Source organism: Syngnathus typhle, linkage group LG2 (assembly GCF_033458585.1).
Source record: "Syngnathus typhle isolate RoL2023-S1 ecotype Sweden linkage group LG2, RoL_Styp_1.0, whole genome shotgun sequence".
Classification (NCBI taxonomy): Eukaryota; Metazoa; Chordata; class Actinopteri; order Syngnathiformes; family Syngnathidae; genus Syngnathus; species Syngnathus typhle.
This window is the reverse complement of record NC_083739.1, coordinates 17,479,033-17,490,547: the sequence shown is the minus strand read 5'-3', so window position 1 is coordinate 17,490,547 and position 11,515 is coordinate 17,479,033. Positions and strand designations below refer to the sequence as shown.

The 11,515-nt window shown below is 40.9% G+C and overlaps 1 protein-coding gene across 1 annotated transcript; it reads left to right on the top strand.

Moving 5' to 3' along the window:
* The first annotated feature begins 88 nt into the window (after window positions 1–88).
* Window positions 89–5,659, top strand: zgpat (zinc finger, CCCH-type with G patch domain). The gene is made up of 7 exons (XM_061272154.1): window positions 89–248; window positions 1,293–1,959; window positions 2,494–2,627; window positions 2,879–3,037; window positions 3,410–3,529; window positions 4,421–4,832; window positions 5,278–5,659. The coding sequence occupies exons 2-7, from the start codon at window positions 1,349–1,351 to the stop codon at window positions 5,414–5,416; spliced, it is 1,575 nt and encodes a 524-aa protein (XP_061128138.1). The 5' UTR covers window positions 89–248; window positions 1,293–1,348; the 3' UTR covers window positions 5,417–5,659.
* The last annotated feature ends 5,856 nt before the right edge of the window (window positions 5,660–11,515 follow it).

The following is an 11,515-nucleotide window of genomic DNA, read 5'->3' as shown; positions in this document are numbered from 1 at the left end:
CAAGCACATTCGATATTTCTTGTGGAAGGGAAAACAATTTCAATAGCTGGTTTGTCCACTACACATGTTTTTATTTTGGAAAAGAAATAGACCGGACGTGATATTCGTGAAAACTATTTTGATTCAGCCGGTGAACTTCTTTACTGTCATCGTCTGTTGTGCAGTATTTCAGTTACTTCCCACGTTTTAAGTTTTAATCGCCCTTCCTGTCGCGGCATTAGTTTCAGACAATTAGCCAGATAACTAAGGTAATGCCAGGGATTATTGTGATCATTTCTAATGGGTAGCTCGAAAGCTGCTAACACTTTAGCCACATTGCTCCTATGTAATTTACTGCTGGACTTGCTAATTAATGACAAGTTTGATCAAACCTTATGCGATTTCTACAGGTTTCGTGTGCATTAGACGTAAATTTGCTTTTGATCCATGCATTTTTCTATATTCTCTTTTTGGTGACCCTAAAGCCCCCGGCTTAATGTTGCATGTGGATTGCCCTGACTGATGCACACAAGCCGTGTTTACAATTGACTATTTGTCACAATGTCACCACTCCACCGCAGATATCGTACCCGATGCGATAATATTTCCACCCTTCTTGCGTTTAGGGGTGTGCCTTTCTCCAATAAATGATGATTCGATATATTCTCTCAATACTTGGGGTGCAATACGATTCAAGGAGCGATTATTTTAAAGTGGAATGTTTCGGTTCTTTCCATTTGATTCGATAGTACGATTCGCGAGGGTACAATGCAATGAGTTTCTTGTCATTTACAATTTAAATGAACTTGCTATTAGGTTACTGTAAATGTGGCATTTCCTTCAATTCTATCTCTTTCCAATAAAAGACAAGTTGACATGAATATCTTTAGGTATATTCCAAAGCAAAGCAGTTTTGCTTTGATTATAATTACCTTTGTACTTTTTAAATCAACATTTATTTTGATTAATGTATATGTATTTGCAACTAGTGACTATTTTAATCTCCCATAAATCTGTTGATAATTTTGGTGATTAATTGATTGGATCAGAGGAAACAAAACAAGTTTTGATCACTATAATTTCAAATTGAAAGTGTGTGTGCGTGCGTGCCAGCGTTTTTAGACAGGCTCAGAGTAATTTTACAAGTAAAACATTTTACAAACGCAAGTCAGAAGAGTTACATTAATACAAAAATAAAGTTCAAATAGTCGTGTGCGTGTGAGATACATACGGACACGCGTGTGCACGCACACACACACACACAAGGTGGTTGTTAATCCAAAGGGATTTTAAATTATGCATTTCCTTTGCAGTTTCCCCGAAGGCTGGATGTCTCTCATTGCCGTTCTGCCAAGTGTGGAGTGACACTATGGATGAAGAAACTCTGGAGGGTGCAATCTCTACGTATGAAGCCCAGCTGCAGCAGGTGGATGCCACGCTGGCTGCTGGCCTGGATCCCTCTCAGGAGTGTGACCTGCTCAAACTGAAAGAGGACCTGTGTCAGCTGATAGAACTCACCAAGGCCAGCCTGCTGTCTTTCAGAAAGAGTCTGCTTCTGGCTTCCCTGGAGGACACTAGTGGAGTGCAGGCCAATGCCCAAAAGCCTGCGGCTGACACGAAAGGCCATTTGGAGTCTGAGTTTGCTGCTTTCTACACTGAGCTTGGGGAGGTTTCGGGGACTAGCGCTGAATTGAAGGAACGAGACCAGGACACAGATAATTGTGTAGAAGATGAACGTGAAGAAGAAGAGGAGGAAGAGGAGGAGGAGGAGCTAGATACTTTGAGTGGTACCAAAGTAAGAGCACCTTACAGGACATCATGGGGGACCCTGGAGTACCACAATGCCATGGTGGTTGGGGCAGAGGAACCAGAGGGAGAGGAGGCACGAGCTAGAGTTTTGTACATTTATCCGACGCAAAAGTCCATGAAACCATGTCCATTCTATCTTGAAGATAAATGTCGCTTCCAGGATAACTGCAGGTAACAGTTTGTTTGTTTTACCTACACCTTCATCACTAGTTAGGCATGCATTTGTGCTTAGAAATATTGTCCAGCAGGTGGGAGCAAAGCCATATTGTCAATATTGTCATTGTGTGAGTGATGATGATGATGAAGATGATGATTATTATAGTAAGCAAAGCCATTATGTCAAAATTCTCATTGTGTGAGTGATGATGATCCTCATTATCATTATACAAACAGAATTGAATCTATATGTATAATTGTACAGCAGTAAATTGACAGTGTATTACAATTCTAAATTACTACTCCAGAATTGCATTTACTCGTTTTACTTTCATATAGAATCATATCTATACAAAATATTTTCTCAATGATGTGTTGTGTCCATTTTGACCTTAGTTTAACTTGCCAAATATGGCTCTTTGGATGAGCTCCTGTCAATGTTTCAGTCTTTTTCTCCCCTCAACGGAATTGTGTCCCTTTTATTCTTGACATCCTTAAACCCGCACTAGTAGAATCCCTGCCTTGTCTTTTTATTCACCTTCCGCAAAGGTTTTCCCATGGTGAAGTGGTATACGTGTCGGAGCTCAGAGACTTCCTGGACTGTGACCTCAGTAACCTTGAGGAAGGCTCGTCCTGCTTGACACGACACGAGGATGGCATCTGGTACCCAGCCAGAATTACAGGTACTGGGCTCATTTGCGATTTTACTAGTCAAGATTAGAGCTGAGCAATCAAAAAAATAAATTGACATGTAAAAAAATGAGCCCTTTTCTAACATGATAGTGCTCTGTTATGATTGACACTACTACAGGGTAGGGTTTTAAATCACAATAATTTGTCCTCATTGCCAATCCATTTAAATCAGCCTTATTGCTTGACAAATAAAGATCACTGAAAGTCATGTTTGTTGTTTATTTTTGTTCCTCCCTTTTAGATATCGACAATGGCTTTTACACAGTTAAGTTTGACTCCCTGCTGCTAAAAGATGCTGTGGTTGAAGCCGACTGCATCATCCCACCACTGAGAGAAGACGACCCACTCTCCTCTGACTCTGACCCAGGAGATGCTGAAGATGATTCGGCTTACGCTAAAGGTATTTTTCAATTAGATGTTATCCTCGACTTTGGCTTTGGCGGTATTGTTGAAATAGAGAATGGGAATATTTACTCTACATGGGTTGTGGGAGACTCTTACTTTGACTTATTACTGCATGACATTGTGCATTGTTCCCTTTTCCTAAAATTTCTGTTATCTGTATATGAAGGACTCTAGAGGAAAACTTTCTCACCAAGTTACACTCTGGTGCAACACACATTTTCTTCCTGATTGTCATTTCCACATGGTCCTTACCCTAAATAAGCCAACATTTGACAAACAATGCCTCTTTTGAATTTTTCTCATTATAAAACTACTTTTGGTTTTCCATTTTGAACTTTGTGCTTGATTGAAACTTCTTTTCCAACAGTTTTGGAGTCTATAAGTGAATCGACTGCAACGAATACTTCAATTTTTGGAGGTTGGGAGGCTCACACAAGAGGCATCGGCTCCAAGCTGATGCTCAAGATGGGTTATGAATATGGCAAAGGTTGGTGAAAATGTACTTAAGTCGCAACTATTTTGAATGATGTACTATCTATACTACACTGTGTTTGTTAAATGGTTGCAAATTGTCCAAGTGCTTTACTCACGCTGAAGTACGCAAGTATTTTTTTACGAGGACAGTTTGACTTTGAAACAAATTGTTTATATTTTCCATGGGATTTTTTTTTTTTTTGAAAACAAACTAATCTGCGGTCAATCCGAGTCCTGCAACAGGTGTTCGACCAGAGAGGTTCCACTGTGAATCCTGTAAATATTCCACTTTAGTGTCAGTTTTGGGAAAATTAGGCCTCGAAGGGACAAACATATTCTGCTTGCTAGTTAGGGTGATGAAATTGATGATTGATTTATGACACAAGCCGAAAGCCATGCAAAAGCACCTGGTGCCATTGCAATTAAGTAAAAGGTCAAAGTCGTGACATGAAACATCAGCCTATTGCTCTTATACTGATCTGAATTGTAAGGTAACATTACCAAGACATGCTAAAGGAGGCCATGTATTTGATTACAGCCAGAAATGTTAATTACAACCCATTGTTTGTCCAGGATGTTTCCACCTTGATGCTTCCAGACAGGGCGAGCTTTCAATTTGAAAGTGAAAACAGAACATGACAGGGTCAGAGGTTCTGAGATGAGACCCGGCCGGCTCTTGGTTATTTCTCTCTTCCCGGTGCCATTGATATGCATTACAACGTCGCTTGGGGTTGCAACATATCAATCACAAAGGGACCACGCCTAAAACAGTACCTTACTTTATCATCTACCTCACTCTAAATGGGGACATGATTTACGTTTGGAGTGTAACAGACAGTGTATTGAAGGAGACATGAATACAGATGGAGACCATAAACCGAACTTGGCTCTTTTGATTTCTCAGGTTTAGGAAAAACGCAGGAGGGTCGAGTGGAGCCCGTCATGGCGGTGCTTGTACCCAAAGGCAAATCATTGGACCATTGTGCCGAATTAACCCTGAGACGCACTCAGAGCAAGACACAGGATGGCGTGAAAACGAGTCGGCCAAAGCGCCGGCGGAAGCCGAGGGAGGCTAACGGAGAGCGCAAAACCGTCTTTGACTTTCTCAACCGCAAGCTCGGTGCCAAGGAGCGCAATGCGGACGGGGCGGCGACGGCCGCTGGCTCGTCCGCACTCACCGGGGTGGAGGCCTACAATGGGGGCAAGAGCACCAAGAGGAGCCTGAATGTGAAGTTGTTCCAGGTGGCCCAGAAGGTGGCCCAGACTGAAAAGGAGATCCAGAACCTGACCCAGTTGCTCAGCAGGCAGACCAGCAGGTCAGTATTACTGGTTTTTGGAAATTACCTTCAAGGAGGGTTTATGAATAACATTTCAGGGCATGTCAAAAGTTGAATTTGGCAGTTTTCAACTTTGGTACAAATTAGCCTTCCTCATCCTAAAATGTAATATAGTGGTACTTTGACTAAAGAGCGCTCCAAATTACAAGTGGACGCTGAATCCTTTTTATTATTTTTGTCTTGTCTATTTTCTACAAGCAAAAAATGTGACATCCCTAATCTAGATGTAATGCATCCCAGTTGTTGTGTTGAAGTGGTGAGTCATTGGAATTCTGGGCTGTGGTAAAAGTATAAATGAGATGCAGAGATTCAAGGTGAGACTCAGTGTATGCGGCCAACTCATTGGGGAGAGTGCAGCCCGAAATCCAGCCCGGCTCTCTCCACATCCTAATCTGTTTGTTGTCTGTGTCATGAAAAAAAACAGGGACGCGTCCAGAGTGAAGCAGCTGGAACAGAAGTTGTCGGCCGCTCGTCGGCTGCTGGCCCAGCAGAAAGCCCAGGAGCTGTCCATCCAGAGAGAACAAAACAAGGCGGACACACACAAGAAGATGACCGAGTTCTAAGATCTTTTTTGTGTGACTTTTTGTAGTACCAAACACTCACACATACCAAACAACAAAAGGAGTGTTCGTTTTTTGACATGCTTTAAATCACTGTTTGTTTGAATTTGGTCGGTACCGAAAGTATTCGATGCTCATTATTGTTTGTAATACATCTTTATTTCTGTCCACTAAAAATATCAGTTTAAAGATTTCATGTTTTTTTTTTATTTCTCATTGCAAAGCAGCTCTCTCCTTTTGGTCTTGCCGATTATTATTATTTATTTCTTTTAAATAAAAAAATACTAAATTGGCATTACTCTACATGTTTCTAGCATTATGGTTCTCAGATTCAATTTTACAGTACAAGTGCAATATGTTATAAATAATAATTATAATAATAATAAATATTAATAAATAATTTTAAAAATAAAAAAATAGTTATAATATGCCCAGTTTTAAAATGAAATATTAATAATAACTGAGGCCAAGTCTCTATTTAGCCAATCAAATTTGCGTGTCTCTAGGCTTTCAGTTCCACCGGATTTTTATGACAATTATTGGACATTATGTTTTTTAAAAGGTCATTTCCTTCCTTCCCACTTATCTTGGCTTGCTCACCGTGCTCATTGAAATAACCTTGACGTGACTACTAATGAAAAGCAAACATTGCTTTGTAATGCTCCAACAGTTGGAGCATAATTTTAAAAAAATATCTTGACAAAAATGAGGTGCCCTCTCTATCCTGTATGTTTCGGCTCTCTCTTACAGTCTTTTATACTCTGAATTGTCCAATGTTTTGTTCTTAGACTTTCTTTGGTGTTTAAGGTCATTCTGCTGAAAGACCCATGACCTATGACAGGACCCAAGCTTTCTGACACTGGAGAGCACATTTCACTCCAGAATCACTTGATCCTCTAGAGATTTCATGTATTTTCACATTCAAGACACTCTTCTACAGTGTGGGGTTTTTTTTGTGCCGAATTATTGCAACTGCCAACCAAGCTCCAGTTTTGTCTACTGTCCAACAGACTTTCTCCCAGAAGCTTTGTGGCTTGACTGTGCTTTTGGACAAATTCCAGTCTTTTAGTTGTGGGGGTTTCTCCCATTTACGGAAGGGTACCAACAATGCTGTATGATAGTGAAGCTTTCATTTATCTTTCGCCAAACTGGGTTGCTATAGTGGGCCTTAGCGAGGAATCTCAACGGCTGCTAGCAAATAATTAACAGGGAGATGATTGAATTTATGACGGCCAACTAAACCCTGCTTCATCTATTTCAAAGACCACCTGCCCCCACTGCAGCCAAGGAAAGGTCGATATCATGGACATATGTAAGGCGGCAGCCAATTAGTTTCTCTATCTCGGTCCACATGGACAGATGGGATTAGATTGTCATACCTTTACGACCACATACCTGTGGACGGGAACTAAAACCCACACTAAACCATGGTGTTTTTGACGTCAGTAATTCCAACATGACAAGGGTGATGATTTTGAGAAAAGTAGGCTGATGAGAATAGGTCAAGTTTCCACCCACCTGTGAAGGGTCACCAAGAGAATATCCTAAGAAGAGCACCGTTTGGGATCTGGAAAGACTTTGACAGACCATGGAAGGTGGCACAAACACAGTGCTTCTCCATATAATGATATCCCAAGAGGGCTGGGCTCCATGCACCATGCTTTAAGTCATTCATGAGGCTCATCTCTCCAAGCCAGATTGGACCGTCTGTGAGTGTGTCGGTATGCTCTGCACACCTTCTGCAGACATGCACCTCGCATATGGATTGAGAGAGGCCATTAGGGAAGCCTTGGCCACCAATCAGTATTTATCGGGGCCTGGATTATGTGATTAAGGAGGTGTGATGGACCAATTGATTTGGAGACCACCTTGACAGATGTTTCACCCTGAAATTCACCAGAAGCTGTTTAGCCAAATGTGCTTGCACCAAAGGGTTAACCTATGAAAGTGTGTGACAAATTGAGCTATCTAATTAAGCTCTAGATTGGCAGTAGTGCAAAGACAAATACACACTGAAATGTATTTAAGCACGAAGATTGAAAGTATATACACGACCTCTTTTGCTACTTTACCACAATGAAATTGGAAACATACTGCCAAAAAAAAACACAAGAAAAATCACATATCTGCAACCTAAGTTCTGACAAAATAATCAGAACTGAACTCAAAATAAAGTCTGCATGAGGAAAACAAAACATCTATCCTTCCATTTTCTATGGTGCATATTCTTAAGTCCACAGCCTATCAAAGTTGACTTTGACCAGGTTACATCTTAGACATTCACAATTTCACATTTTGATTCTTCAACTAACCTAACATACTCTGCAGGGTTTATCTTAACGACTGTAGTTTTTCATTCTGGAAATTTCTGTCATTTGGGGCATGCCTCCAACTTGGAGCACAAATAGGCCGAAACCCAGGCAGGTGCTGTCCTACCTAGCCTTGTGCATGAACTAAATGAGAAATGATTCTCGACTGGTTAAATAAAGGTTAAATACATAAGTCAATAAAAACATCTTCCAAGAAAGCCAAAACAGTCCATTGTTTGCCTTGAGATTGAAATGACTTTGATGAATACAAATAATCTTAAACAACCTCACACATATGTTTTTGGGATGTGGGAAATTGACCGGTGAAAACCCACACAAGCATTGAGAAAACATGTAAACTTCACACAAAAGGCTGGAGCACAAATTTGAAGGCGAACCTTCAGAACTGCGAGACAGATGCCCAAACCACTAAAGCACCGTGCTGCCAACAAGCCAAAAAAGGTGGCAAAAATATGCCAAATTTATTATGGAAGAAAAGAATGTGAGTGTTGGGGCTGGGGCTAGTGTTAGGGTGAGCGGTTAAGGTAGGAGTTTGCGCTAGGGTTAAGGTTAGGGTTATGGGTCAGGGTTTAAGTGTCAGAGTTGGGGTTATTAGTTAAGTGTCATAGTATGGTTTCAAACTAAAGTCATCTTTTGAAACTAGGGTTAGGGTTTTGAAGTAGGGTTTCAAACTAGGGTGAGAATGTCAAACTAGGGCTCCAAATTCAAGTTAAGGTTTCAAACTAAGGTTAGGGTTAGGGCCAAAGGGTTGTTTTGTTTGTTCATTAAGTGTAGTAGTACGGTTTCAAAGTGAAGTCACTAGGGTTTGCGTTTCAAAGAAGGGTTTAGAACTAGGGTTAAGGTTTCAAACTAGGGTTAGGGTTTTGAAATAAGGTTTCAAATTAAAATTGGGGTTTCTAACTGGGGTTAGGGGGTTGGGTTAGGAGTTAGGTTGCGTTAGGGCAGTGCTTCTCAATTATTTTCTGTTACGCCCCCCCCCCCTAGCAAGAAGAAAAAATTCGCGCCCCCCCTTCCCCACCGTGACTATCCTAACTTGTCTTGTAAGTCGTAAAATGTTGCACTGTCGCAAACGTCACAGAAGTAACAATGAGAGCGCCACTGCCCCCTGCTGTGAAGATTCGCAATTACACTTTATTCTAGTACTGCCAAAAAAAAAGCCTGTTCCCCAGGGTCACACGCGCCCCCCCAGGAATAGCACCGCGCCCCCCAAGGGGGCCGCGCCCCACTATTTGAGAAGCACTGCGTTAGGGTTACTGTTAGGGTTGCTGTTAGGGGTTTGGGCTTGGGTTGGGGTTAAGTGTTCGGGTTATTGGTTAAGTGAGGTAGCACGGTTTCAAACTAAAGTCGTCTTTCCAAACTACGGTTAGGGTTTTGAACTAGGATTTGGGTTTCTTAGTAGGGTTTAAAAATAGGGTTAGAGGATAGGTTTAGGGTTAGGGCTAGGAGTTAGGTCTAGGGCTAGGGTTAAGGTTATTGGTTGAGTGTCCGAGTACAGTTTCAAAATAAAGTCAGCTTTTTATCCTAGGTTTGGGTTTCATAGCGTTTAAAACTAGGGTTAAAGTTTCAAACTAGGGTTCACGTTTTAAAATAGGGTTTCAAATTAAAGTTAGGGTTAGTTAGCTATGTTAGAAATTGGGGGTTAAATTTGGGGTTTAGAATTAGGGCTTAGCGTTAGGGTTTAGGTTATTTGTTATGTGCTGTAGTACAGTTTCAAACTAAAATCAGCTTTTTAAACTACGATTCAAACTGGGTTTAGGGTTTTAAAATGGTCCCAAACTAGGGTTTGGTTTTCAAAATAGGGTTTTCAACTAAATTAATGGTTTCATATTTGGGTTTGGGTTTCAAAAATTGGTTCAACATTACAATTAAGTTTTCAAAGTAGGGTTTAAATTTGGGTTTGGGTTTCAAATCTGGGTTTAAGATTACAGTTCAGGTTTCAAAGTTGGGTTTTAAGCTTCAAACTATGGTTAAGGTTTCACAACAAGGTTTTAAAGAAGGTTTAGGGTTTCAAACTCGGCAAAGTAGGGCTTCAAAATAGTGTGCCTGACTGGGCGTAGTAGCAATAATGCTTAAAGGGGCACTTTCAATTTATTGATTTCGTTCCTTTGGTAGTCTTGTTAACCACAGATGCTTTTTAATAGTATCTCAGGCTATCGTTAGGCCTACTATAAATTATGTGCCAAAATCAATTAGGCATGTGCTGAAATCAATAAAGAACTGCGCAGTGGGGTGAGTATCTCACCTTGTTAAATGCCGTGTTTCCATATTTTTTTGCTTAATTGCCATTGTCACCTGTCTGTATTTTCAGAAAAACAATCAATAGATTCTCTGCTGAGCCAGTGGAAATACAATACAATAGTTGGCTGGCTAAGGACAGAGGGAAGGTCATCATGGCGGGCGTTCAAGTGTAAACGTCCCATGCTGTTAAATAGAAACTCTTTTGAGGGAGAGGGTCACGTGAGAGAACAGCATGCTGATGTGTGTACTGGGAATAGAATAAAGAGACAAAGCCTTCTAAGATTTAGAGTTAAAAAATTTCATGTTTTTGGGATGAAAACTATTAACATTCTCGTAATATTGTACGCCCGAAAATATGTGTGATGTGATTTCACAAAATCAGCCATATGTTGTGCTAACTGAAAGTCTGAACCGAAGTAACCGTGTTTTTTTTTGTTTTGAAGCTAATCTGATTAAAAATGCATTTCTAAAATTGATTAGGAGGGCTTTGTGACGCAGTGGCCAGCATCATTCCCTCGCTCTAGCCATGTATCTCACAGGGATGGCGAGGGAGAGAGGAAGTGAGAAAGACCGTAACTTTTTGACTTGCTGTCACAGAGCCGACCGAGCAAAGCAAAAGACAAACAGACGACTTTCCTCGATTCTATGTTGCAGTAGTTAAATCTCGACAAATGCATAAACTTTCTATCCTATCTAGTGTCGGCTGAGGCGGCACGCTATGGAATTAACTGCAGGAGCGATTCCTTTTTCTTTTAAAAAAACGTCACTACTTTGGATAACCTTTCTACCTTGAAAAGCAGCAGCTCCAAGCTATTAAGACCCTCATTAACACAATCTAAAAGAATTAGGCTATTTTTCCTCCAGATGGCATCACTGTAGCTTGGAAATAACGAAAAATTGTCCACATCAATCTTTCAACCAATGACCTTGAGGTACTTACTGTATAGTGTCCAAATGTGGTTCTCAACGTCTCCCTCGTCCAATAGACCTGATTGAAATGACCAGGATCACTATCGGGCTCCTTCAGAACTTGCTAATCAGCTGATTTCCTACATACATGTGCTCGCCTGCTATTCAATGTGCTTCCTCCCACCTGTGTCTTGTCTGTCCTGATGTTTATAACCTCATGTCCTATTCTGTCTCATCACCATCTCTTTGGGAATTACTGCCACATTCTAGCAGTTGTTCTCCTTCTGTTGACTCAGCTAAGCTCTGACCTTGATTGTTTTTAGACCTTGGCTTTTAGTCTCACGTACTTGATACCTTTCTTTGTATTCACTGACGGGTAACCCTTGTAGTGAAACCAAGATGTTTATTCAATAGAACGATTTTGTCGTTCCTATTCGCCCTGAGTCTCCCATTTATGTGACGTCTTACCTCTTGAAATGACAGAAAGCGCTGCTGTTTTTGTACAAAAGCACTGACTGGAACAGAATTTCACTGACATAAATGACTCAAGTGAACCGTATCCCTTTAGTGAATGTCTCAGGGTCCATAAAATGAAGTGACTTCACCATCGCCAGGACAGAAAGCT